This window comes from Leucopleurus acutus (genome assembly GCF_964270905.1).
Source record: "Leucopleurus acutus genome assembly, chromosome: 7".
NCBI classification, from domain to species: domain Eukaryota; kingdom Metazoa; phylum Chordata; class Mammalia; order Artiodactyla; family Delphinidae; genus Leucopleurus; species Leucopleurus acutus.
In genome coordinates, this window is record NC_139150.1 from 107,780,926 (window position 1) to 107,805,239 (window position 24,314).

Genomic DNA, 24,314 nt, shown 5'->3' on the forward strand with positions numbered 1-24,314 from the left:
TTCTTTCTGTCTCTATGAGTGTGGCTACTCTAGTTACCTCATAAAAGTAGAATCATACAGTATTTGCCCTTTTTTTTTTACCAGCTTATGTCACTTAGCATAATGGCACCAAGGTTCATCCAATGCTGTATCATGTGTTAGAATATCCATCCTTCATAAAGGCTGAATAATATTCCATTACACATATGTGCTACATTTTACCTCCTCATCCATCTGCGGACAGTGGGGTTGCTTCCACCTTCTGGCTCCTATGAGTCATGCTGCTATGAACATGTTGTACAAATCTCTTCAAGCTCCTGTTTTCAGTTCTTTAGGGTAGACACCCAGAAGTGGAATTGCTGGATCATATATAATTCTATATTCAATTTTTTGAGAAACCACCATTCTGCTTCCATGATGGCTACATAATTTTGCATTCCCAGCAACAGTGCACAAGGGTCCCAATTTCTCCACATCCTCACCGATACTTGTTATTTTCAGGGTTTTTGATAAGAGCCATCTTTTTTTTTATTGAAGTATAGTTGATTTACAATATCATGCTAGTTTCAGATGTAGTTAGGAGCCATCTTAATTAGTGTGAAGTATTATTTGTTGGAATTTTTTGCGCATATATATATATATATATATATTTTTTTTTTTTTTTTTTTTTTTTTTTTTTTGCGGTACGCGGTCCTCTCACTGCTGTGGCCTCTCCCGCTGCGGAGCACAGGCTCCGGACGTGCAGGCTCAGCGGCCATGGCTCACGGGCCCAGCCACTCCGTGGCATGTGGGATCTTCCCGGACCGGGGCACGAACCCGTGTCCCCTGCATCGGCAGGCGGACTCTCAACCACTGCGCCACCAGGGAAGACCTGCATATATTTTTTTTATATAAATGATTTATTTTATATTTATATTTTTTGGCTGTTTTGGGTCTTCACTGCTGCGCGCAGGCTTTCTCTTGTTGCGGAGAGCAGGGGCTACTCTTCCTTGCGGTGTGCGGGCTTCTCATTGCAGTGGCTTCTCTTGTTGCAGAGCTCGGGCTCTAGGCACGCAGGCTTCAGTAGCTGTGGCTCATGGGCTCTAGAGCACAGGCTCAGTAGTTGTGGCACATGGGCTTAGTTGCTCCGTGGCATGTGGGATCTTCCCAGACCAGGGATCGAACCCGTGTCCCCAGCATTGGCAGGTGGATTCTTAACCACTGCGCCACCAGGGAAGTCCCTGTTGGATTTTTTAAACACTATTATTTAAGACTGTATCTATGTCAACCAAGAGTAACTATCGTGAAGTTTAGCAATTCATTTTTTCTTTGGTCTTGAGAAGTCCTACAATCCGTGTTAATATTACTACAATGTCACTAAGTAAGATTTTGGAGCATCCACCCAAGTGGGCTTATGAATTGAAAACTGAAAAGGCTTAGGAATAAGTTTCTAAACACAGTGTAAGTATTTTAACATCTGCAGCAGTATTACATTCTGGAATCCCTGGACGTAACAGTAATTATTTTGATCAAGCTCAGACAGGGTCACCCAGTGGCTTCTTATGACATTGGGGAGTCACGTCTGCTCGTAGTCTGGGCAATGTTGTCTGGATACAACAGATGCAATATTGGGAGTGAAAGACTAAGCCAGCACCAGATAATATAAGTAAACACATTAAAAGTATTAAAATTATATTAATAAGATCAACCAGGCAAAAAATTTTATCTCAAGTAGTGCGTATTTGACCTGTAACACCATACAGCTCCTATTAAAGGTTTCAGTGTCCGATTTTTATTCTAATTATAATTTGCTGTTTTATCTCTCAAGCACAATAGTTGAGAAGATATTAATTATGTATTAGCCATACAGGTCACAGATTTTGGCTCTGTAAGGAAAAAAAAAGGATCCTCATCTAGACCCTGGTACAGTCTCACCTGGTGATAATATTATGTAGAGAAACATTAATTATTAAATAGCCTCTAAATAAATACGTATATTTATTATTTTAATGCTTTAGCAACCTACTTTTTAAAAGCCAATTAAGAATACCAGAAAATGGGGGGCTTCCCTGGTGGCGCAGTGGTTGAGAGTCCGCCTGCCAATGCAGGGGACACGGGTTCGTGCCCCAGTGCGGGACGATCCCACATGCCGCGGAGCGGCTGGGCCCGTGAGCCATGGCCACCGAGCCTGCGCGTCCGGAGCCTGTCCTCCGCAACGGGAGAGGCCACAACAGTGAGAGGCCCGCGTACCGCAAAAAAAAAGACAAAAACAAAAAACAAAGAATACCAGAAAATGTAACCTAAGTCATATTTGGAATTAACAGAACAAGCATCTTAAAACAGTTGACCGTTAAACCTTCACTACTAGACTAACAGGTCTCTATATTTTAATATTTTATGATTTCTAGAAGAACTTATAAAACATATCGACGTGTTTTGATGAAAACATTTCAGTTTTACTTTAAATCATATTTAGATGCTTTAACACCTTTATAAGGAATTTTTAGATAATTTTAATCCATTCCCAGTGATTATTAACACGCAAAACAAATAGAATCCAATCAGTTTTACTAACAAAGTTTTAGTGTAAATCTCCAAATTTAGGTATGAATTTTGCACACGTATTTATTTGGTGGCCTGTACAATTAAAAGACAAAAAACAAGGAGTGATTTTGGGGGGCAGTTATTTGGGGAATAGAAGCCAACAAGTTCCCTAAGTATGGGACACAGTTTTGTTAAAGTTACAACCTCTGTGAGCACATGTCAAGATCCCAAACTGTCCTAAACCAGATGATCTATTTCTTTTAAGACATGAAACACTGACAAGGCTACAGTACTTTTTATTTAGTCTATAAAGGCCATTTTTACCTCAATGAAATCTCATCTGAAGAAAAATTATTCAAAACTCTAGTTGTAACATTTCATTATATCTTAATTTAGTATATTTAGCACAGATCACACTTAAAATTATTAAACGTAGTTGTTACTTTTAAAAGCTAATTTAAATAGAGTTACTTGTTTCACCTGACCAGTTAAAATAGGGTTGACCTGCGTTTGTATGCCACTCAGGCTAAGAACAGTTTTGACATTTTTAAGAGTAAAATAAATGGCTAGTGGGAAGCTGCTGCATAGCACAGGGAGATCAGCTCGATGCTTTGTGACGACCTAGAGGGGTGGGATAGGGAGGGTGGGAGGAAGTCTCAAGAGGGAGGAGATATGGGGATATATGTATACATATAGCTGATTCACTTTGTTGTACAGCAGAAACTAAAACACTGTAAAGCAATTATACTCCAATAAAGATTTTTTTAAAAAGTAAAATGAGACACCTGACATGGCTAGCAAATCCTAAAATATTAAATTAAAATATAAATCAAAGTTTTAAAAGGAATTGTCTCTTTTATGTTCCAATAGCAATTTACATTACACACACACACACACACACACACACACACACCCTCCCTCCCTCCCTCCCTCCCTCCCTCCCTTAATCTAATCCAGAGAATACCTGACCTAAGTAGAGAATTGTTTCTTCCTCAGTCTCTAGTCAACAAAACACAAGCTCCCTCTTCTGTAGTACAAAGCTGTTCCCTGGGCAGGACCACATTCCCCCGGCTTCCGTTTATATGGGCGCAGTGACAGGGCTGTTCTCCCTGTGGGATGATAGCACCAGTGATGTGAGTCACTTCAAGCCAGGGCTTTTAAGAAGCAGTTGTGCTTTCTCCATATTTTCTTTCCTTTCTCTGGCTGAATGCTGAGGGCGCTGAGTCTCTAAAAGATGCTAAAGCCATGATCAGCCAGGACCACCCACAGAAGACAATACACCTCTTGTGTTAAGCCCCTGAAATGTTTGTTATTACAGTTAGTGAAGAAAAACACTGTAATACATACATACATATGTGTATATACACATATACATACACATTGTATATTTGCTGCCTTTCACATTTAACTAACTTCGACTTAATGTGGACATTTTCCCAATCCTAAAACAAAACAAAACAACCCTATGAAAACAGATTGTTTGTATTGCTGAAAGCCGTGTTTGTTAAACCCATCAGTTTTTTCCTTGACAACTGGCTACTGTTGCTCTTTTTTCCATTTACTGTGCGCTCAGATGAATTTTAATTTAAAGCCTCACTATAACTACATTTCAAATGCGCCGAAATTTAAAGCCATTCCTGCTCCATATATGTAGTTCAAGGGCTGATGTGGCATTGAGACAGTAGCTCATTCCATCCAATGACTATGTTACAGAAGCAGAAATTTAAAAGTGGATTGAAATAGCCCCTCTTCACTTCTTTATTGTATATAAAGGCCAACAAAGCATGAGAAGAATAACTTTCACTTAACCTTGAAACGCTGTACTATCTCCAAAACTAGAACTTCGCAAAACAATAGAACCTTGACAACTCCAAGAGCTGCATCTTGACACCATCACAGATTCAAAAACATGTCAGTTATGCCACAATGCATGCTCCCGTAACATGTATTGTTTCACACATGACTGGCAAAATGGGAACGACAATAGTATAATGGGGAAATAGTTTTGGTTTGTAAGTGATTCTTCCCAGCATGTTAATGTTTTGAAGCTATCAAGGGCAAGATTTTTCACAAATAATAAAGACTTAGGAAAAAACAAGAATAAGAAAACCGGTGAGAATCTTACCAAAATACCTTCCTTTTGTACAAGCAGTGGTGGCTGGTTTAGTGTCTTCCATATTCCTTACCCTTTCCCCTACCTAGTGATGCTGTGGGCACACATGAAGGCTAAACCCTGGACCACAGCTTCAATTTTGGTGAAAATGGCCTCCAGTAGAAGCTAATACCTACAAGAATCTACATATCAAAGAAGGAAAAACATGTCCCAGGATAAAATAAGGCCTTGAACCACCTGGATATGAAGCTGAGTGCAAATGTCCCCGATACTATGGTGCTAATATTTGGATTGTCATTGTTTTGTTAGTGTTCTGGTTACAAAGTCACATGGTTTTAAGTAGTCTAGCCTTAATCCTATTTTTCCCACAGCCCTGTTGTTTTCATTGTGTAATTTTACAGAATGAGAGGGTTTTCAGGAATATCACATTATGGTAGATATGATTATACCACGAATTGAGAGAGTGAATTGCAGATGCCAAACAAATAGAATGACACATTCCAATCTCACAGGGCCCTATTCAAAATCTTGTAACATGCCTGACAAATACCATCTCATTTAATCCTAGACTACATCTTGAAAACTACCTAAAAATTATGTGGTCCCTATCAAATAGTGGAAACCACAAATACGGTCCACAAATGCTATAAACATGTTGTAATTCTCTATTTTTCCAAATTTACAATGTAATTGCTTTTAACTTCAGCTTCATTTTGATAACTTTTGTTTAATTTGTGAACAGAGTAAAAAGTCCTTCATGTAGCTTCTCTTTCCTTCCAACCCCAAAACGCGCCATCACGCACTAGGTCTAAGCAAAGCCATCTGAGGTTGCTTAAATTTTGAATACATAATTTCTCTATTGGAATGCATATCTTTTCCTTCAGAGAAAGCTTTAATGAAAACTGCCTTAGAGAAGGCAAAATGGCAGCATCCTAAACATACAGGGCTATTAATAACTACTATTATAACAGGGCTATTTATAACTACTATTTAGTTTACTACTCAAAAGCTGTGTTCCTTATAACCAAGCAAAATGACAGATTTGGAGTTCTGTTCATTTTTATCCAGAATCACAGAGGATCCAACCTAGTGTACGGTGTGCCTGCCCATACATCCTGTGTCCCTCTCTGCCAGCTGTTTTCTCTCCTAGAGGTTCTGACCTTGAGCTTCCGAGTTACAAGGAGCCTGGGTTTTCTCACCACTGCCACATTTGAGCTCCATTGCTAGATGGAGCTCAAAGGATGTTATTTTGGTGTATGTAGAGTTTAGGGGTCCCTGTTGATCCACTGTACTAAATAACTTACAGCAGGGAAGAGTAAAGACTGTAAAACCCCTTCCCAACCCCTCCCCTAGCTATTCCTCCCCATGAATCCATCAAGCAAAATGTAGTTAGGTCATTTTCCTTCTCTGCTTCCTTCATTCCTGTCTCTAATGACACCTATTTAATACCTATTAGGACACTTCTCCCCTTTCATTCACCAGTTTCTTTTTAGGAATCCTATCCTTGGCACCAATTTTAACAAATATAACATTTCTGAAAATTTGAGACATGAAATTCACTCTGCACTGAATATCAATTTTCCCAACATAATGAAATGCCTCTAACCTGGCACTTTTAGAGCACCAACAGTGATCATTTGTGTTAATAATGACCTTGAAGTACTTCAAACTTCCAAAGAAGCTTCTGAATCAAAAGAATATTCAATTGTATGCTGTACAGTTTTAACGTAAAATGCCTTTACAGTATTCTAAAACTTATGTATAACCCATATGCCATAGTATATGGCAAATATAGCTACCATTTGATTAATACACACTTTCACCAACCATTCCATCTAAGAGTACGGTCCAATCAGAGACTGTTTCCATTAAAACTGGTGTTCCATTAAAATCATCATCAGAGCTTCCTTTATTCATTCCACCCCTCTATATCTGATACGCCTAGTGCTCAAGTTCACACACGCACAAAAATATTCCCAAGTGATTCTAATATAAACTCCTTCTCCCGGAGAACTACCGCTGTAAATACTGGTAGAAATCAGCCTATAGAAATGTGGTTCTCATCCCTGTCTGTGCACTGCTTGGGGATCTTTCTGAAAACACAGGCTTTTTAAAATAGATTCTAAGGCCCATCCCAGACCTACTGGATCATAATCTCTTATGGTAAAACCCAAATATCTGACTCCCCAGGTGACCCCAAAGCACAGTCAAGTTTGAAAACAACTGCTTTATAACCTTAAGGGAAGAGCTACTACTCTTGGTATTTCCAACAGGTAAACAGAGAATCAACATATGGGTGCATCTTGTCTGCAGAGTTTAATACACTAGAGTTGAAATCAGAGGTCTCAAAGAACCTCAGCGTGTACATGAAGAGGCCCCAGTGGTTCAAGAATATCATTCCTCCACTTTCAATAAGCCAAAACAGCGAAGTCCCAAAGTAAAGCAAAGTAATTAGTGAGAAGAGCCTCCGGATCCTTACAAGAGATATAGAAAACTGCATATATTTTGCCGTCAGTGAGATCTGGCTTCAAAACTTTCCTCCACCAGTCACCAGTGACTTATCAGATTACTTAACCTCTCTAAACCCATTTCTTTATCTGAAAATGGGCACCAAAAAAACTTACAAAAATTTAAACGAGACATTTGTAAAAAAAGAATTTCTAATATAGTTTCCTTTCCACCTTAGTAATTTCTCTGCATCCTCCACTCTCCTTTGAGTCATACACTCTAACCTGTTATATTAGCCCTTATATCAGGTTATTGCTGTTACATACAGAGAACACATGAGACATATTTCAAATTTGTTCCTCCAAAACTAACATGAAGTTTAAACTCTGTCTACTGACAACCAGCTGAAAACCCACCAGTGCCTAGATTCATAGTAACTTCTTCAGGACGGATTTTTTTTTTCTTTAACTCTCAGTTCCTGATTCCAGTACAGCAATGGCTCTCCAACTTTAGAGAGCTAAGAACGACTAGGGAGCTTGTTTAAAATACAAATCCCACCTCCCACCAGCAATTCATAATTGATTCAGGCAAGGATTCTCAATGGCCACTAAAACTATTAGGTAAAAGGTTGTCAGGAAATAGGCCTTGACACCTTGCCAAAAGTCTTACTCCACAAGTGACTTACTGACTGCAAAGGGGAAAATGTACCTTTATACAGAAGAATCTGGCAGTCAGAACCCTAACCAAGAGATAAAACTTAGCATCACGAACAGTGAGATGAATCAGGTTATAATGTGATATGATGCAAATATGAAGTGGAAAGCAGTACTTTTGACAACAGTATGTAGTCTGAATATAATCAAGCCCCTAGAAGCACCTTCAAGTTTACCCGAAATACAGAGGGCAGATCAAACTTGGAGGAAACAATCAGGCAATCCAAAATACGGAACATACAAGAGAAGTGGCGCAGACTCTGCAAAAGTTAACATCATGAAGAAAAGAAAAATTTAAGAATTGTTCTAGCATTAAAGAAACATAAAAGCAATGCTGATTAAGCAATTTTGATTAAGCCCTGTTGGGAGGGTGAAAACCTATAAAAGACATTGTTGGCGACAAATGAGCAAATCTGAACGTGAAACAACTATTAGATGATTTTCTTCAATTATGGAATAATTATGGGATTACCATTAATTTTCTAAGATGGGATAATAGTATTATAGCTATGTAGAATTAATCTAATTATTTAGTATTTGAGGCAAAGTATGGAGAGGTGCAACCTCATGACACATGTTAAACACACATAAAGCTATCTATGTTAATTACAGAATCCAAGTAGTTGGTATTGGGTGTTCAATATACTCCTCTATTTCCCTGTATGCTTAAAAGTTTCCATAATAAAGAGAGCAAAAATACACATTCCCTGGTCCAACTCCCTGAGGTTCTGATTCTTTAAGCCCATAGTAGACCCACAAATCTGCATTCTAACAAGCCCCAGGCCTATCCTAATACAAGAGGTTCTCTGACCACTCTAAGAAACACAGCCAAAGAGAGAAAGCAGAAAGTGTCTGCTGTCTGGAAGGGCCTGGGTTCCTAATTTCCTGCCGGCTCTATTTTATCACCAGGCTTTCCAAGCCATGAATTTGGTGTCTTCCTCACCTCTGCCGTCTTTCTTCATGTGTACAGTATGTTTAAGACAGAATGAAAAAGCGGACATAATGGTCAAAGAGAAACTTTCTACTTCATGTACCTATGATTCTTTGAGAACATCTGGCCAGGGTAAACAATAACTATCAACTCTTCCTCCCTTCCCAGGATGCTGTGAAGAAAACTGATATGTTTACCTTTCTGTGAACTGAATATTCAAATTTCTTCCTAGAAATGATTTGATGGACATATAATCCATGCTCTGTATATTAATGACCAATATAAAACAGAAATAGCTTTCTCACAATTAAAAAGAAAAAAGACCAAAATATTGCATACAAAAGTTATTTTTAAAACCACTTGTTTGATATTTCAGGATAAAAGCAATATACTCGTAAAGACCCTTTTTGTTAGCAATATACAAAATACCTTAGGATACTGTCATTTGTTTTAAAGTATATTAAAATACAGTAATGCAATATACCAAGATCCACCTACGTTAGACATACAGAAAAAAACCTAAAGCTGAATTTTATGTACAAATGTGTTCTTGTCATAGTAATATTCACTGAATCCTTCAAGCAAATCACGTTTTCTCCCCAAATTCAACTTAAACCAAAAAAGTACCTATACCTTAATCTAATAAAATACAAAACACAAAAAAAACTCACTTAGAATCATTTCCTAAAACAGCTCACAACTGACAGAAAAGCTATCATTAAAAAAAAAAATTTTACAAACATTAACTTTTCAAAGTTAGAGAATACATATCAAACGATAAATTGCAGTAGGAGATTTTGAGGTTCCTCCCCAATTAGAAATTAATCTAGGTAAACGACTCAGAAAAACCTCCAAAATATATGTTAGATATATGCATTGCTTTAGCTTAACCTGACAGTAAAAAATTTTAAACATAGGATTATAAAAGGACACCTTAACGTAATTTTAGCTGAAATTGCAAGTGCCCGAAAGTAGCTAATAAACCAGGATACCAAGTTTTTCAGGAAGTCTTATCTGCTATAAATTTTGACATTAGCTAGCAATATATACATAATGCCTCTATAGGTAGCAAAGTGATTACAAGTGATGAAAATTTTTTAAATTAATAAGTCAAAATAATACATGATAGGACTTCAAAGCAGTTCCTAAGAAATCCACATTTTTAAATATTTTAATTGTTCAAACTAGAGTCTGAAATTCCTTGTTTAAAACTTCGGAGTGCTAATACCTATAGCATAATAGACTTTCTAAAATTGAGGGACCTGAAAGATCAATTAGTTTAACTCCTTATTTGATAAATATGAGGAAATGGAGGCCAGAGATTTTTTTGAACTTGCAGAATGATAAACCTGATTTCTTAACTCCAATGTTCCCTTTATACTATTGCTGTGCCCTGTGGTGTTTTTCTTTGTTTTTGTTTTGTTTTGTTTTGTTTTGTTTGAGTATCTCCAGTATTGGTAAATAGTGGATTGTCTTTCGGCAAAAAACAAAAGTCAGTGAACTTTTTAAACGAGGCTATATTTTCATGATTTAAAAAAAATTAATTCTTTGAAATTCACAATTTCTGACTGGGAACTAGGTAAACAGAGTATCACAAGGAGTAAAGTTTTAACCACAATCTTGTTTGCAGAAAGCATACTGTAAATCAAACCAACCCATGATGAAAATAGCAACAATTGAAACAGTTTATTTCTTTTTGCATCCCACCTAATCTTTCCAACTCTCCAGAATTTATCCATTACATACTGCTAACTAATTGGCTTTAGGGATAAAGTTTGTAAAAGCAAAGCAAATGATGTTAAAAGGCAGAAATGAACTGTTCATGATTTCTGACATGTGCCTACTAGGTTTCCGGAATGCTAGCCTTCTACAATACAAATTTGGTGTTTTGTTTCTAGATCATTCTGGAAATACTATCCTTCAGCACTGTTTGCAATTTTACTCAAAGTGTGCCATTTTTTCATCACCTTCCCTTGAAAATTCACCATAGATGTCAAGTTTTTACTGTTTCTGTTCACTCAAAAATGAGAAATAATCTTCAGAGATGCTTTCTTCATACTCGCTCTCCTTTAGGTAAGTAGCTCGTTGTCTAAATATAACTCTTCTACCCTCACAACTCATCACTATTTCCACAATTTTTCAGGTAGGGGGAGGAGGAAGGGAGTAACTAGATGAGACTTTATGTTGTTAAATTTATCTCTTTTCTCCTTGATGGTGTCAAAGCATCTTGCCCATTTCACGATTATAAAATTATTATCCTACATTTTCTTCTAGTGCTTTTACAATTTAATATTTCATGTTTACACTTTTAATCCTTTTAGAATTTTTGTTTATGTAAGGTAGAGAGCTATTTTTCCTCCAATTGCGTAGTCAATTGCCTCAATATCATTTGATAAATAATCTTTTTTTCCTTCACTGATTAGGAATGCCACCTTTACTACCTACTAAATTCCCACAAACGTGTCAATTTCTCTCTTTACTCTGCTTCAACACCTATTTGCTTAATTCCTCTGCCAGTGGCACATTGATCTAATTACTGACACTACAGCACATTCACTTCTTGACAGAGGAACATTTTTCTCAACATTTTTCTTTTGAATTTTGAAAGGTTTTTTTGACTACTCAAACACATTACTTTTCTCCAATCAATTTTCCTCAAGTTTCCCCTCAAAAAAATCCCACTGAGTTTCTTTTGAACCAGAATTCCATTAAACATATGGACCAAAATGGGAAAAAAAATAAAAGATTTTTACAATATAGAGATTCTCATCCAGTAATAAGCCGATACTATATAAAGTCTCCTACACACACGGACACACACACACAAATACACATATACAATCTTTTATCGTGACTAGGGCTGGTATTCTGGCCCCACGAGTGAATTTTCTTATTTGAAAGGTAACATTTCCATTCCTAAATCACAACATCTTAGAGCTAGAGGGACATTACAGATCACTTAGTCCAACACCTCTCGTAATCGCGTTGTTTACCTCAAGCCTACTTAAGAGAATCATTTCAAAATTAATTTCCCTTGTACATGCAACACAATCATAAACCTGCTATTTGAATCACATAAAAGTCAGATAACTGAGCTACATTTATTGAAGAATGCTTTGAATCTAGGAATCCTTTTAGAATAAGATCCATACTTAGGCTCAAAGAAAAAAACACTGAGTACTATAAGTGCATACACTTGAGACAGCCCCAAGTACTGTATTTAGACACTCATGTTTCCAAGGTAAAGTTGTTTTGTTATGGTGGTGTCCAGGAACCAAGCTTCACAATACCAAAGCATTCCATTCCCGACTGTTCCATCCTATTTATTAAGAACATAAACCCAATAACAATCTCGAAATGGAATTAGCCTGAAACCCAATTCTAAAAGTGCTTCTCAAGCCTGGCTGCCCATCTGATCACCTGTGGAGCTTCTAAAACTAAGACTGCTTGGGTCCCGCCCCGGGATTCTTCCTCAGCAGGTCCAGCAATGCTCAGGCATTGTTTAAGCTGTAGTAGGTTCTATTCTCAGCCAGAGTTAAGAACCGCTATTCTAAAATATTCAGTAAGAACAAAGCCCCATAATTTTCCAAGTATCCCTACACTGAGGGAGGGTGGGGGGAGATAAGTTAAAAAAGCATCTTCACCAGCCCAGCAACATTTGCTGCTGATTAGAGAGTTGTATCCCTATATTACATCAAAGTCTTGAAATGGAAAAAATGCTAAAACAAAGCTTTAGATTGTTTACAGACTGATGACCCCATTACGGCAGGTGAAACACCGCTTCCTTCCTCTCACTTGAAGGCAACCTTCTCCATCACCTCATCTCCCAAGATAAAGAACAGCTGACGTTCACTTTAAAAATGGCAGATAAAATTCAGGCTTTAATCTTAATTAAAAGTTTTAAGTCTTTAAAACATACCCATAAAAATAAATACGTAAAGAGGGAGATTAATGATTCGGCTGCAACATCATGAAATTTTAGTCAAAGAACTTGCTTCTTGACTGCAGTGAACTGCCAAGCCAACACTAAGCACCCCCTAAAAGTAGCACAGAAGCAAAGAAAAGCCGATACACTGAAGGAAAAAATTTACACACAAAAATGCAATATGCAAACCTGTTTCTAAGCTCTAACCCTCCAAGGAAATGATCTCACTTTCTAATAACAACACATTGTACTAAATTGAAGCCTGGTGAGACCCCTATTCCTGGTATGAGTGACTCATAGACCCGCTATCCCTGGGAAAAGCACCTGAAAAACAGCACATAAAGGTAGACGGTAAGTTCCACGTTAAGTAATTAATTAGGGAAGGTAAAGCATCCATTAAACAGACCTTAATCACACAGTAGTGCTCTGCAAAACAAGGTTCATGAAACCAAATCATCCTACAGGCAACTATTCTTCCACGCTCCAACTCTGGCCCAGCCAAAAATATTTTCTTACATTCTGTGAAGTCATTTGGTGAAAGAGATGTCAAGTATTTTCCATCTTAATAGCAAAGGCAACATGCATAGAAATTTACCACTTTAATGTCAAGAGAAACTAATTTTTCTTAAATAAGCACTGTGCTTTTGTTCACGCGAGTCAAATAATTTTACATTTAAAAAAAAGCATATGAAGAGACACGCTTCATGGTTTAATGCAATCAGTTTTGACAACATACTTCACCAATATCTTTTCTTAGAAATGTGGCCCAAATCAAATTCTTAGACCCTAACCTTTATGTCACATGACCACATGAAATAAAATTTAAGTAGCAAATATGATTAAGGGAACAAACTGTAACCTCAAAAGATCTGCAGAAAAAACTGAGATGATGTATGTTTATACACACTGACAAGTTTGCCAAGAGATTAAAACTAGAAAAGAATAAATACCTTTCTCCAAAGCTTTTACTTATGAATGATTTCCATGCAAGCCACATGCCTAGCAGGTATTAAAGAGCAGACTCTGCTCCTGGAGTATTTCAAGTAAACAAGCTTACTGAAAAAAAATAAAATCCTTTCTCAGTAAATATTTCTTTTGAAGTATAGTATGTTGGAATAAATAACTTAGATGAATTAGCATGCCTTTTAATACCTTAACTTCATAAAATATTTAGACATATATTCTAATCTTGAAAAAGGACCAAAAACTTTAGACATAGTAATATCACAGGCATCTTTTCAAAAAAAAAAAAAATATATATATATATATTTACCACTACAGACTCTGAAAGTTCAATAAAAATCTGGAAAAATAATACACAACCCTGTTTTAAATAATTATAAAAGCTAAATTCATATTTAAAATATACTTTTCAGTTTGTCCACAACCGGGACTTCTACTACTTTACCAAATACAATTAAGGTTTAGGTCAATAGTGGGGGATTACTCTGCCTAAAAAATTTGTGAAAAAGAACTCCAATTTCAGTATGTCCCAAAAGCTTACTGCTAATAAATATCTAGGATGGATTACATTAGAAACAATTCTCTCAGGAATTTTAACTTGACACCAAGGTTTTGATTGCCCACATCTCCACGCCTAACATGGAGAGATAGGTGACTTTGGCTACAAGCCTACGTATTAATTAGATGCTGTTCAATTTTACTACTATTTCAAAATCTCTCCCCATACTTTTTGTCCCTCTCCCCTTCATACCTCTGCATCTTACCAACCTGCAAGAAACCAAAAAAGGTATCCCCTATGTTAAACACACTATCTTTGATTCAGTATGGACTGGGGAGTTTTTAGATTTAGATTTCAAATTCAAAACATATGTCAAAATTTTCCTTGACCCCCATATTAGGCTCATAATCGCTAAAAGTTAATCAATAATCTTTGTTTCTATTTTATTCCTTCTCTTCTTACAAACCTATCAGCAGGAAATAAATTATCTTCAGACAAACAGAGCTAGGAAAAAAAGTTGCTTGGTTCAATCTAGGAACACCAGTAAACTACCCTGCAAGGACCAGAAAAATCAAGAACCACTCACATGTCCCCTATCCTGAATTTGCATGTAAATTCTGCAGGACAAAGTTCTTGCTCTTTCGTGATTCGACTTAATTCCTCCCCATGCTTTCTGAAATGTTTTTATTTAAAATTCTGAACAGAGACCTAGACAAACAATTCAAAACACACTGAACTTCATTTCAGTTAACCTGAGTACATACAAGTAAACTGAAATTCTGAGCACCTAATATCTCCTACTAGGAATAGGTGCCTGAGCAGTGTAGGCAAAATGTCTTCTCACAGAAGCAACGTACCTGAGGAGCTCTGTATAATTTCTCTTCAGTAAGATTTTTTTTTTTCTTGCGAACGCTCTCACCCACATCTCACTGTTTGCAGAATACACTCAAGCTGATTTAAGTTGGAGGGCACAGATTTACCAACGTTTTAATGAAATCATTTCCTTAGTTTAGCAAGTTAAGCTATTTAAAAAAAAAAATCTGCAAGTGGTTTTTGAGGGATTCACCTGGCACATGGGAAATTTACAAGAAGGGAAAGAGCCCCAGGGCTAAGCTTGGGGCTTGTGTAAACATAAATCACCTGCGCACTGGCCTGGCTACCAACAACAACGTTCCACCAGAAGAGATGTCCAGGTGGCTAAGTGATTTTCGGAGGTTGAGAGTTAAAAACAAACGCTTACACCTATCACATATTATACAATTTTACCTGTCACTAAGAAAAGGGCACGTCTAATCCAGCAAAAAAGTCATTTTTCCTTCAAGGAGAGCAGCGCTTTGGAGTCCTTTGCGGGGGATGGGGGTCGCAGGAAGGGGGGAGGGGGCGTGGAATAACGGAGCACTGAAAGGAGAGGCAGCCAGGGGAGTTGCACAGAGCCCCACACAGGCCACTGCGGAGAGAAGACGGGGAAAGAGGGGAAGGTGTCTCACCGGGGCACAAAACCGAGTGCAAACCGGCTGGAAGAAGGAAGGTTCCCCCAGGAGGCGAGCTAGGGTGCAGATAAAAAGCGCTAGCGCCTGGTTACCTTGGGATACAGGGGCAAGGGACCACGGGAATATAGAGATCTCCAGAGACAGAGGAGAGGGAGGATGAGGCAGGGTCTCCGCTAAGTGCGAACCAGGGATGAAGACATACAGCGGGACTTGGGCCTCCCCGGGCCAAAAGGCGTGGCCAGGGATCCAGACCGCACGATGGTCTTTTTGAGACGCCAGGGGAAGTGCGTGGCAAAGCCCTCCTTCAAGACCCCGTGCCAGGCCTGTCCGAGGGGCCCACCTGCGGGGCCCCTCGAGGGCGGAGCGCACTCCGGAGGGCTCCGGCCTCGCCCGCGGGGCCCTCTGCAGGGCCAGCTGGCCAGGCCCCCGCCCCCGCCCCCACCCCCGCAGTGCTCTTACCTCCACACCTGCCCCATCTGCAGCAGGTGGATGACCGACAGCCAGATCCACACGGAGAGGCGGCAGAGGCGCTGCGCCCCCGGCGTGGCCGGGACCCCCGCGCCATGGCCGTAGACGGCCCCCATCATGGGGGGGCCCCGGCTGCTGAGCCCCTCCACGGCGCCCAGCCCGCCGCCCGTGTAGTCCTGCACGAACCAGCGGAAGCTCAGGCTCTGCACCAACAGGGACGGCACCAGCACGAAGGAGAGGGTCAGCCCGAAGTAGACGTAGTCCCCCTTGCGGTAGTAGTCGAGGGCAAGCCACAGGTCGGTGCCCACGTCCCCGAAGAAGACTAGCAGCGCCAGCACGATCCACAGGCAGTCGAGCCACGGCCGCTCCACCTGCGGCGGCTGCGGCCGCTCGGCCGAGGGCGTCGGGGGGTGGCGGCCGGCGGCCGCGGGCGGCTGCAGCGGCTGGTCCCCCCCGTCGGCGGCGGCGCTGCGGCGCGGCTTCTTGCCCAGGAGGGAGCGCAGGCAGGCGGAGCGGCAGCCCCAGTAGCACGAGGAAGTGTTGCAGCAGTGGCAGATGTGCAGCGAGCTGCTCTCGCCGGGCTCGCTGCCGTCGCCGCCGCCGCCGCAGCCGCCTCCCCCGGGCTCCCCGTCCTCCTCGCCGCCGCTGCCCACCGCCTCGTCCAGGTTGTGCAGCTGGGCGAAGCCCACCCCCACGCCACCGCCATCGGATTTCGCCGCCATCTTGACTCTCTTCCCAGCTCCGGAGGTTGGGGGGGGAGGGACGGGTGGGGGGGGGGGAGAAGGCAGGGAAAGGGGGGGGAAACGAATGGAGAGGAAGGGGGGCGGGGAGGAAGCGGGGGAGCAAACGAACGAGGGGGGAGTGGGCCAGGGAACCCCCTCCGCTTCCGGGTAGTTGGCGTCACTTCCGGGCGAGCCCCCCAATCGCACGGCGCCCGCAGCTCCCCAGCCCTACCCTCCCGGCCAAGATGGCCGCCCTCCTGTGCCTCAGCTGCTGGGCGGGGGACCGGGGGGTTCACCCCGCCAGGGCTCCCCTTCCCCTCTTCCGTTGACCCCGAAACCCATCAGGTTGACCCCTCGGCGTTTCTGAATCCCGCTGGGCCGAGTGAGGCGGTCCAAAGTGATCCCTGGAGGGGGCAGTGCCAGACGTTTTGGGGTCCCCTTCCTCAGCGTCGCAGCTCACAGCTTTCCTCCTGGAGAAACGCCCCCTAACACCCTCCCGGCTGCTGGCGGAGGGGCGGGACCTGTGAGGGAAGGGGCGGAGCTAGTGCAAAGCAGGTGATTACGTGTCACTTCCGGGAGATAGGATGACCTCATTGTGTAGTTAGACGCCCCCCCCATCAAAATGGCTGTCTCTCACCTCTTTGGCTGTTTCTTTTCCTTTTTTGATTTTTTTTCTTTTAAATTTGTCTCCTTTTCTTATTTTGAGGGTCTTTAGAAATCGTATAAGTCAGTTTAGATTCCCATACACACTGATTCTCACTTCTATTTAGACAACTCCCTCCTCTTTTACCTCTGTTGACCCCCTGATTTTCTTGTCACTGATAACTTTACCATCTTTTGCAATAAAGTTTTCACCATTCCCTTAAGAAAAGTGCAGGCAAAAATCCAGTGATAACCAGCCTGACTGGGTCTTGAAAATTACAGCGAAGACTGAATTGGCATATTGTGACCTTGAGTGTATTTTCTTCACGATTAAAATGTATTTCTACCAACTTTTTTTTTAAGTATGCAGTTTTTCAATTCTGTGACCTTAACTTGGAAAATTCAGAACTAGCCAGGGTTTAAGCTGTGTCAGTTACTTCTTCAAGCTTTTGGATGTGTGAAAATTGCCTTTTAGAATTTTTTTGGTGTTAAGGATCTGTCAGTAAACATGGCTTTAAATAAGTGAAAGTGTTATCAATGTGCTATATGATTAAAATAGGTGCAGGGTACACTACTTAACTAACAGTTTACAAAAGTGAAGCAGCACTGAATGGATTTGAATTACAATGATCTTCTAGTGAAAGTATATTTGAAGCCAGATAGAGAAAGCTACATGGTCACAATTGTTACTGATCAGGTGAATGGAACATTTTGGAGTTAAAAGAAAAAATTTTCTAACCCTGAATTTTCTCATTGACCTCTCTGGATTTTTGTGCTCATTTTTCTGATTCTGTCTACTTCTTCCTTCAGTAAAACCTTCTAATCATGCCAATAATTTTCCTTCAGATAGGACAAATTAGGTAATATTTGTATGGCATTGAGGCTTCGGGGAAGAAAGATGCCTTTGAAATTTTCAGTATCATTATTTTGAGATATATAATTTATATTTAACACTATATTTAACACTATAGCTCCTAGTTAAATTTTGGGGGTGGCAGGGCAAGGTGAGGATTCCACATTTTGGTACACAACGTTTCATGGGTATTTATGCCAAGCTAAACCCTGTAAAGACGTTTACAGAAAGTACTCAAAGAGAATTTTTACCTTTGCCATTTGAGGGGGGAGGGGGGAAGAAATAATCCAAAATCTACTTTTGGAAACATGTCACATAAGGTTATCCTTTTACTTCACACTATAATTTAAGCCTCCTTGTTCCTATGGGCGTAAAACTTATAGCCAGCAGGTAAGGATTACTCTGCATTTAGATGAGATACTACTTCTTTCTTTACTGAATTTGAGTTAATAACACCTTTAAAAGATGGCATAGGTGTAGAGTAGGACTGCCCAGGTTTGGATCCCAGTTCCACTAAAACATGAATAAAGTGAACAAGATAGTTAACCTCTTTAAATCCCAGTTTCCTCCATTATATAAATGGGAATATAACAGTGGCTTCTTTGAAAAGTTGTTCGGCAGGGCTTCCCTGGTGGCACAGTGGTTAAGAATCTGCCTGCCAATGCAGGGGACACGGGTTCAAGCCCTGCTCCGGGAAGATCCCACATGCCGCAGAGCAACTAAGCCTGTGCACCAGGACTACTGAGCCTGCACTCTGGAGCCTGTGAGCCACAACTCCTGAGCCCGCATGCCACAACTCCTGAAGCCCGTGTGCCTAGAGCCCATGCTCCGCAACAAGAGAAGCCACCACAGTGAGAAGCCTGCCACCACAACAGAAAGTAGCCCCTGCTCACCGCAACTAGAGAAATCCCGCTAGCAGCAACGAAGACCCAATGCAGCCAAAAATAAATAAATAAAACAAATACAATTATTTTTTAAAAAAGTTGTTGGACAGATTAAAGATCATAGTCTATTCAAAGCTCTCAACACAATGCCTGATAGGTAGTAAGCACTGGATTAATAATAACTATTATTATTATTACTATTGCTATTATTGTTATTGCTATGTTCACATATGCCAACATATAGTTACTTAAATTCTATCATCCAGTAGATTTGGTATCTCTAATAAATGAAAGCATTTTCAAATAATTCTAGGAAATAGATGCAATTAATTTGTTTTTAAATACATTTTCTCTATTTGAGCCTGTGAGCCTGTGAAATGAGATAAAAGAGCAAAGCAGCAATGACATATTTACGATTTTCTGTTTCTCTGTGCCCTGAAAGAACATAATCTACTAGTGAAATTAGCTAAGTAAATTACAGTCACTATATAACGCGGACATATGAGGCTAAGTCAAAAGGGTTTATCACAATTGAAGTTTAAAGTACATATATAAGATTCACAGACTGTCAAGTGATTTCAACTTTACATTTGCTGTTTCAAAAATTTTACCATTCTGCCTTCTATGGAAGGGATACTTTGTAGAACCCAGGAGTTTCTAAAATTGAAATCAATGATAATAAACCTCTCATGAAGACTCATTGAAAGGTTAACATAAATTTGGACTGTGCTATGAATGGTCCTTTTTTTTTTTAACCTAGAATTTTGGGGCAATTAGATGTCCAAGCCAGTGCAGCATTTAACACAGTCCTGAACACTTAGTGAGCACTCTATAAATATTGGTTAAATGAGTGAATTAATTAATTTTTCACGTAACTGAAATTTACCCTTTGAAGTGACATTCATTGCATTACTTTACATTTTATGATGTAAATCTTCATAAAACTCAATTGATATATTACAGAGATATCTCAATTCTTTAGTAAAGCGGGGGTGGGAAAGGGAATAAAAGAAATGCATTGCCCACTGGTCTGCTTTCTTACCAGCACATCACTTAACCCTTTCTTGATGATTTGCCCTTAAGGTAGCCTTATGTTAAGAGACTCTGACTGTCTATGGGCCTGCTAAAGAGGCACCCAGGCCTACTGGTCATTTTTGTTGTTATTGTTGTTTCGAAATAACAATTTTTTTAAGCTCTGCTTTTCATCAGTCTGTTAACAGCTTTGGCTCCTGTTATTTCCACTTGGATATAGGCTGGGAAGTCAAACTACAAAAGATGCTGGAATAACATGTAAAATAACAGTAAATAGATTTTTAGAGCCTCTTCTATGAGTAAAGTGAGACAGAGTTAATATATGGAAATTGTGGCATACATTTTGGCTGTTTAGAGAGAACTTCGGGGTTTTTGTCCCAATTCTCTGAGTTTCAGAAAGGTAAAGAGGGAAAGTTAGTGTCGAATACTGTTGTGTGTTAGTCACTATCCCAAACATTATTCCATTTAATCTTACAACAGTCCAAAAAGGCATGAACAGTAGTGTCCCCATTCTAATGGTCTAGAAAACAGGCTTGAATCAGTCTCATGACACCCAGAGTCTCACCCTTAGGAGGTAGGGTAGGCATGGACTAGACTCTAAAGCCTAAACCACTTACTCTACCCTTGCCCTGGGCCAGACAGCTATTGGCCCCTCGAAATGAAGTCAGTGTCACTGGTTTAGTCACTGGAGGGACCCTATTATGTAAGATGCTGATACACATCTGAGAGACAGGACACTTGAATTCCAACACGAGGATTTGCCCCAGCAAAAGCATTGCAAAGGGGCTTCCTACATTCTTCACAAGATTTTCCTACTTTGAGCCTAGGTAAAGCCTCACAACCAGTAGGTGGATGTCATCCTTATCAAATCTATTCCTCGTATCCAATTGTCTTCAATAGAAATAGGACTTCTTTGAGCACTGCAGAGTAAGCACAGAGAACCCATTATCCTGAGAAGCTCCATTTCTATATTTGATGTTAAGAACTGAAATTTTAACAAGCCCTCTCACACACTCCTGCTGGTGTTACAAAATGGTACAACCTCTATGGAAGGGAATTAGGTACTATCTATCAAAATTGCAAATGCAATCACCCTCTGAGACAGCAGTCCCTCTTATGGGAATTTATCCTACAGATAAACATACACATGCCAGAAATTACATGTGGCCAAGATTATTCATTTAGCATTGTTTATAATAGCAAGAAAAAAGATGGGAGAGAAAAAAAATGAAGTGTCAATCCAAAAGGAGACTAGTTAAATTAGTTAGACTGTGGCATATCTACACTACAGAATACATGCAGTGATATTGTAAATTTACACTTTTCTTTTTTAGTGATATAGAAAGAGTTGCAGTATACTTTGTTCTCCAAAAAGAGTAAGGTGCAAAACAATACAGCTTGCTATGTTTTCTATAAGGAAGGGGAAGGGATAAGGTTATCTATTCTTATTTGCTTGTATTTTTCCAAAAAATTACAGTGATACCTATAGAATGGTGGTAGTGGTAGGAAGAAATGGGAGGGATGGGAGAAAGGCAATAATTGTTTGAGGGAGGGTTTTATTTTTGAAGGATGCAGAGTGTGCACACACTTGCAGGGTTGCAGAGACAGGTAGGAATGAAGGGGTAGGCACATCTGTATTTTTGGACAGCAGCTCCACTGAGGAGTATTTTGTAAATCTTTCTGTCTCTTAAGAACTCTGCCATCTGTGAATTGACTTAAACCCTTCTTGAATTTTCTTATATTTCTATAAGGATTAGAGGAAGTGGAGGAGAAGAGCTGGAAGAGTTAAAGAAGGCATTGTGGGGGAAGGGAGAATTAACCCCAAAAGTTGGAGCAATGGGCAAGGAGGATCTAGATACAGGTTGGTGTGAGGCAGGGATTCCACCGGCTCTAGTCAGGGCATCAGGCAGTCCAGAGACAAGGATTTGCATAGACAAGCGATCAGGCTGGAGAGCAAGGATGAGAGAGAGGGATGGGGAGACTAGAAAGCTGGGTTGATACAGGAGGCAGGGGGCGCTGTTGCTATCAGTGCAGCAGAATGAAGTGCAAAACTGAGTGATCAAGTGCCCAAGCACTTGGGGCAATCAGGAAGGAGAAATCAGGAAGGAGAAAGAGGAAATCAGTGATGGATGGAGGCACAGAGAAAAGCTTTAAGGGGGAGCGGGGACTCTGCTACATTTGGGTTCCATCAGATCTCAACCTTCATCCTTCCAGACTTCGGGGTTTCAGTCTTTTCAGTCATCCTTATACAGAATCCCCTCGATCCCGCTGACAGATTCCATCTAGTGAGTGTACATTGGGTGCCTACAATCTACTCAAGACTGTTTTAAGCACCCTGGAGAGCAAATAATGATATAAACATCCATGACCTCAAGCCAATTACAATCTTCTGTGTGAGTTTGGCGTGGGGGTTGTGTGTGTGTCATATACTTTCAAGTGATAATTAAATTATGCCTTTCTCTGGCTCTTCCTTTTTTAAAATTTATTATTTTATTTTATTTTTGGCTGCGTTGAGTCTTCATTGCTGCGTGTGGGCTTTCTCTAGTTGTGGCGAGCGGGGGCTGCTCTTGGTTGCGGTGCGCAGGCTTCTCATTGCAGTGACTTCTCTTGATGCGGAGCACGGGCTCTAGGCACACGGGCTCAGTAGTTGTGGAGCATGGGCTCTAGAGCACAGGCTCAGTACTTGTGACGCATGGGCTTAGTAGCTCCGCAGCATGTGGGGTCTTCCTGGACCAGGGCTCGAACCCGTGTCCCCTGCATTGGCAGGCAGATTCTTAACCACTGCACCACCAGGTAAGCCCCTCATTTGTTTTTAAATAAAAGTTTTTGGGTTTTTTTGTTTTGTTTTGTTTTGTTAGTCAAAAAGGTGAGCTTTGTATTTAAATCCCAGCTCTGTCATTAGTTAAAGGATTTGGGGCAAGGTAGTTTCTTATTTAAGCCTCAGTTCCTCAGACGTAAAAACAGGGAGAATAAAATGTACCTCATAGCATGGTTTGTGACGGTTAATTGAAATGGTGTAAAATGTACCTGCCACTGAGTTAGTGTTGATGCTGGCCCATCCCTGCCTCATGTTGCTAGATCTTAATGCTGCTAGATCATTGCCATTCCCAAGCTCCTAGTTCATTGATTTTTTTACCATATTTCCTCTGGTTTTCCAGCACTGCGAGATTAAGCAACCATGCAGGTTTCTTGTGGACTTTGCCTTTCATACCGGAAATTGGATGATGGAACCGTCAGTCACACAGCCCCGAATCTGAATTCCCACTCTTACTGTGTCACCTGGGCAAGTTACTTCCGCTCTCAGGTTTACTTTCCTGATGGATAAAACAGTGAGCACACTGATTCCCCCACAAGCTTATTGTGATATCAACGCCTGGGATACAGTAGGTGGCAGTGAATATTAGTCCTCCCTCCCTAGACACTCCCTGGATTTGTTTCCCGAGGCTGCTGTAAGAAATTATCACAAACTCGGTGGCTTGAACCAGCACAGATTTATTGCCTCACAGTTCTGGAGGTCATAAGTCCGGGAGCCGGGGTTGGGGAGGGACTTCCCTGGTCGTCCAGTGGTAAAGAATTCACCTTGCAATGCAGGGGACGCAGGTTCGATCCCTGGTCAGGGAACTGAGATCCCACATGCCGCGGGGCAACTAAGCCCGCGCACCACAACTACTGAGCTCGTGCACCTCAACTAGAGCCCGTGTGCCACAAACTACAGAGCCCACGCACCACAACTACAGAGCCCATGCGCCCTGGAGCCTGTGTGCCACAACTAGAGAGAAGCCCGTGCGCGGCAAGGAAATATCTCACATGGCTCAACAAAGATCCCACAGGCCGCAACTAAGACCCGAGGCAGCCAAAAATAAATTAAATAAATAATAAATAAATCGTTAAAAAAAAAAAGTCCAGAGGGGGTCTCAGCGAGTGTCAAGGTGTCAGCAGGGCTGTGGGCCTTCTGGAGGTCCTAGGGGAGAGGCCATGTCCTTGCTTCTTCTAGATCTAGAGGCTGCCTGCGTTCCTCAGCTCATATCCCTCCTCCATCTTCAAAGCCAGCAATTACTTCACGTCTGCGTCTGTCGTTAAATCTTCTTTTCTAACTCTGACTCTCCTTCCTCCCTCTTCCCACCGAGAT

The 24,314-nt window shown here is 40.8% G+C and overlaps 1 protein-coding gene across 1 annotated transcript in view; it reads right to left on the reverse strand.

The window, feature by feature from the left end:
* The window catches only part of XKR6 (XK related 6), a gene marked incomplete at both ends in the record, with an annotated part of 271,218 nt that extends 254,444 nt beyond the window's left edge, over window positions 1–16,774 (reverse strand). Inside the window, one exon of the mRNA XM_082842272.1 lies at window positions 16,044–16,774. Within this exon, the coding sequence (XP_082698398.1) occupies window positions 16,044–16,774 (731 nt within the window). The remainder of the gene's footprint in view (window positions 1–16,043) is intronic.
* Between the last annotated feature and the right edge of the window lie 7,540 nt (window positions 16,775–24,314).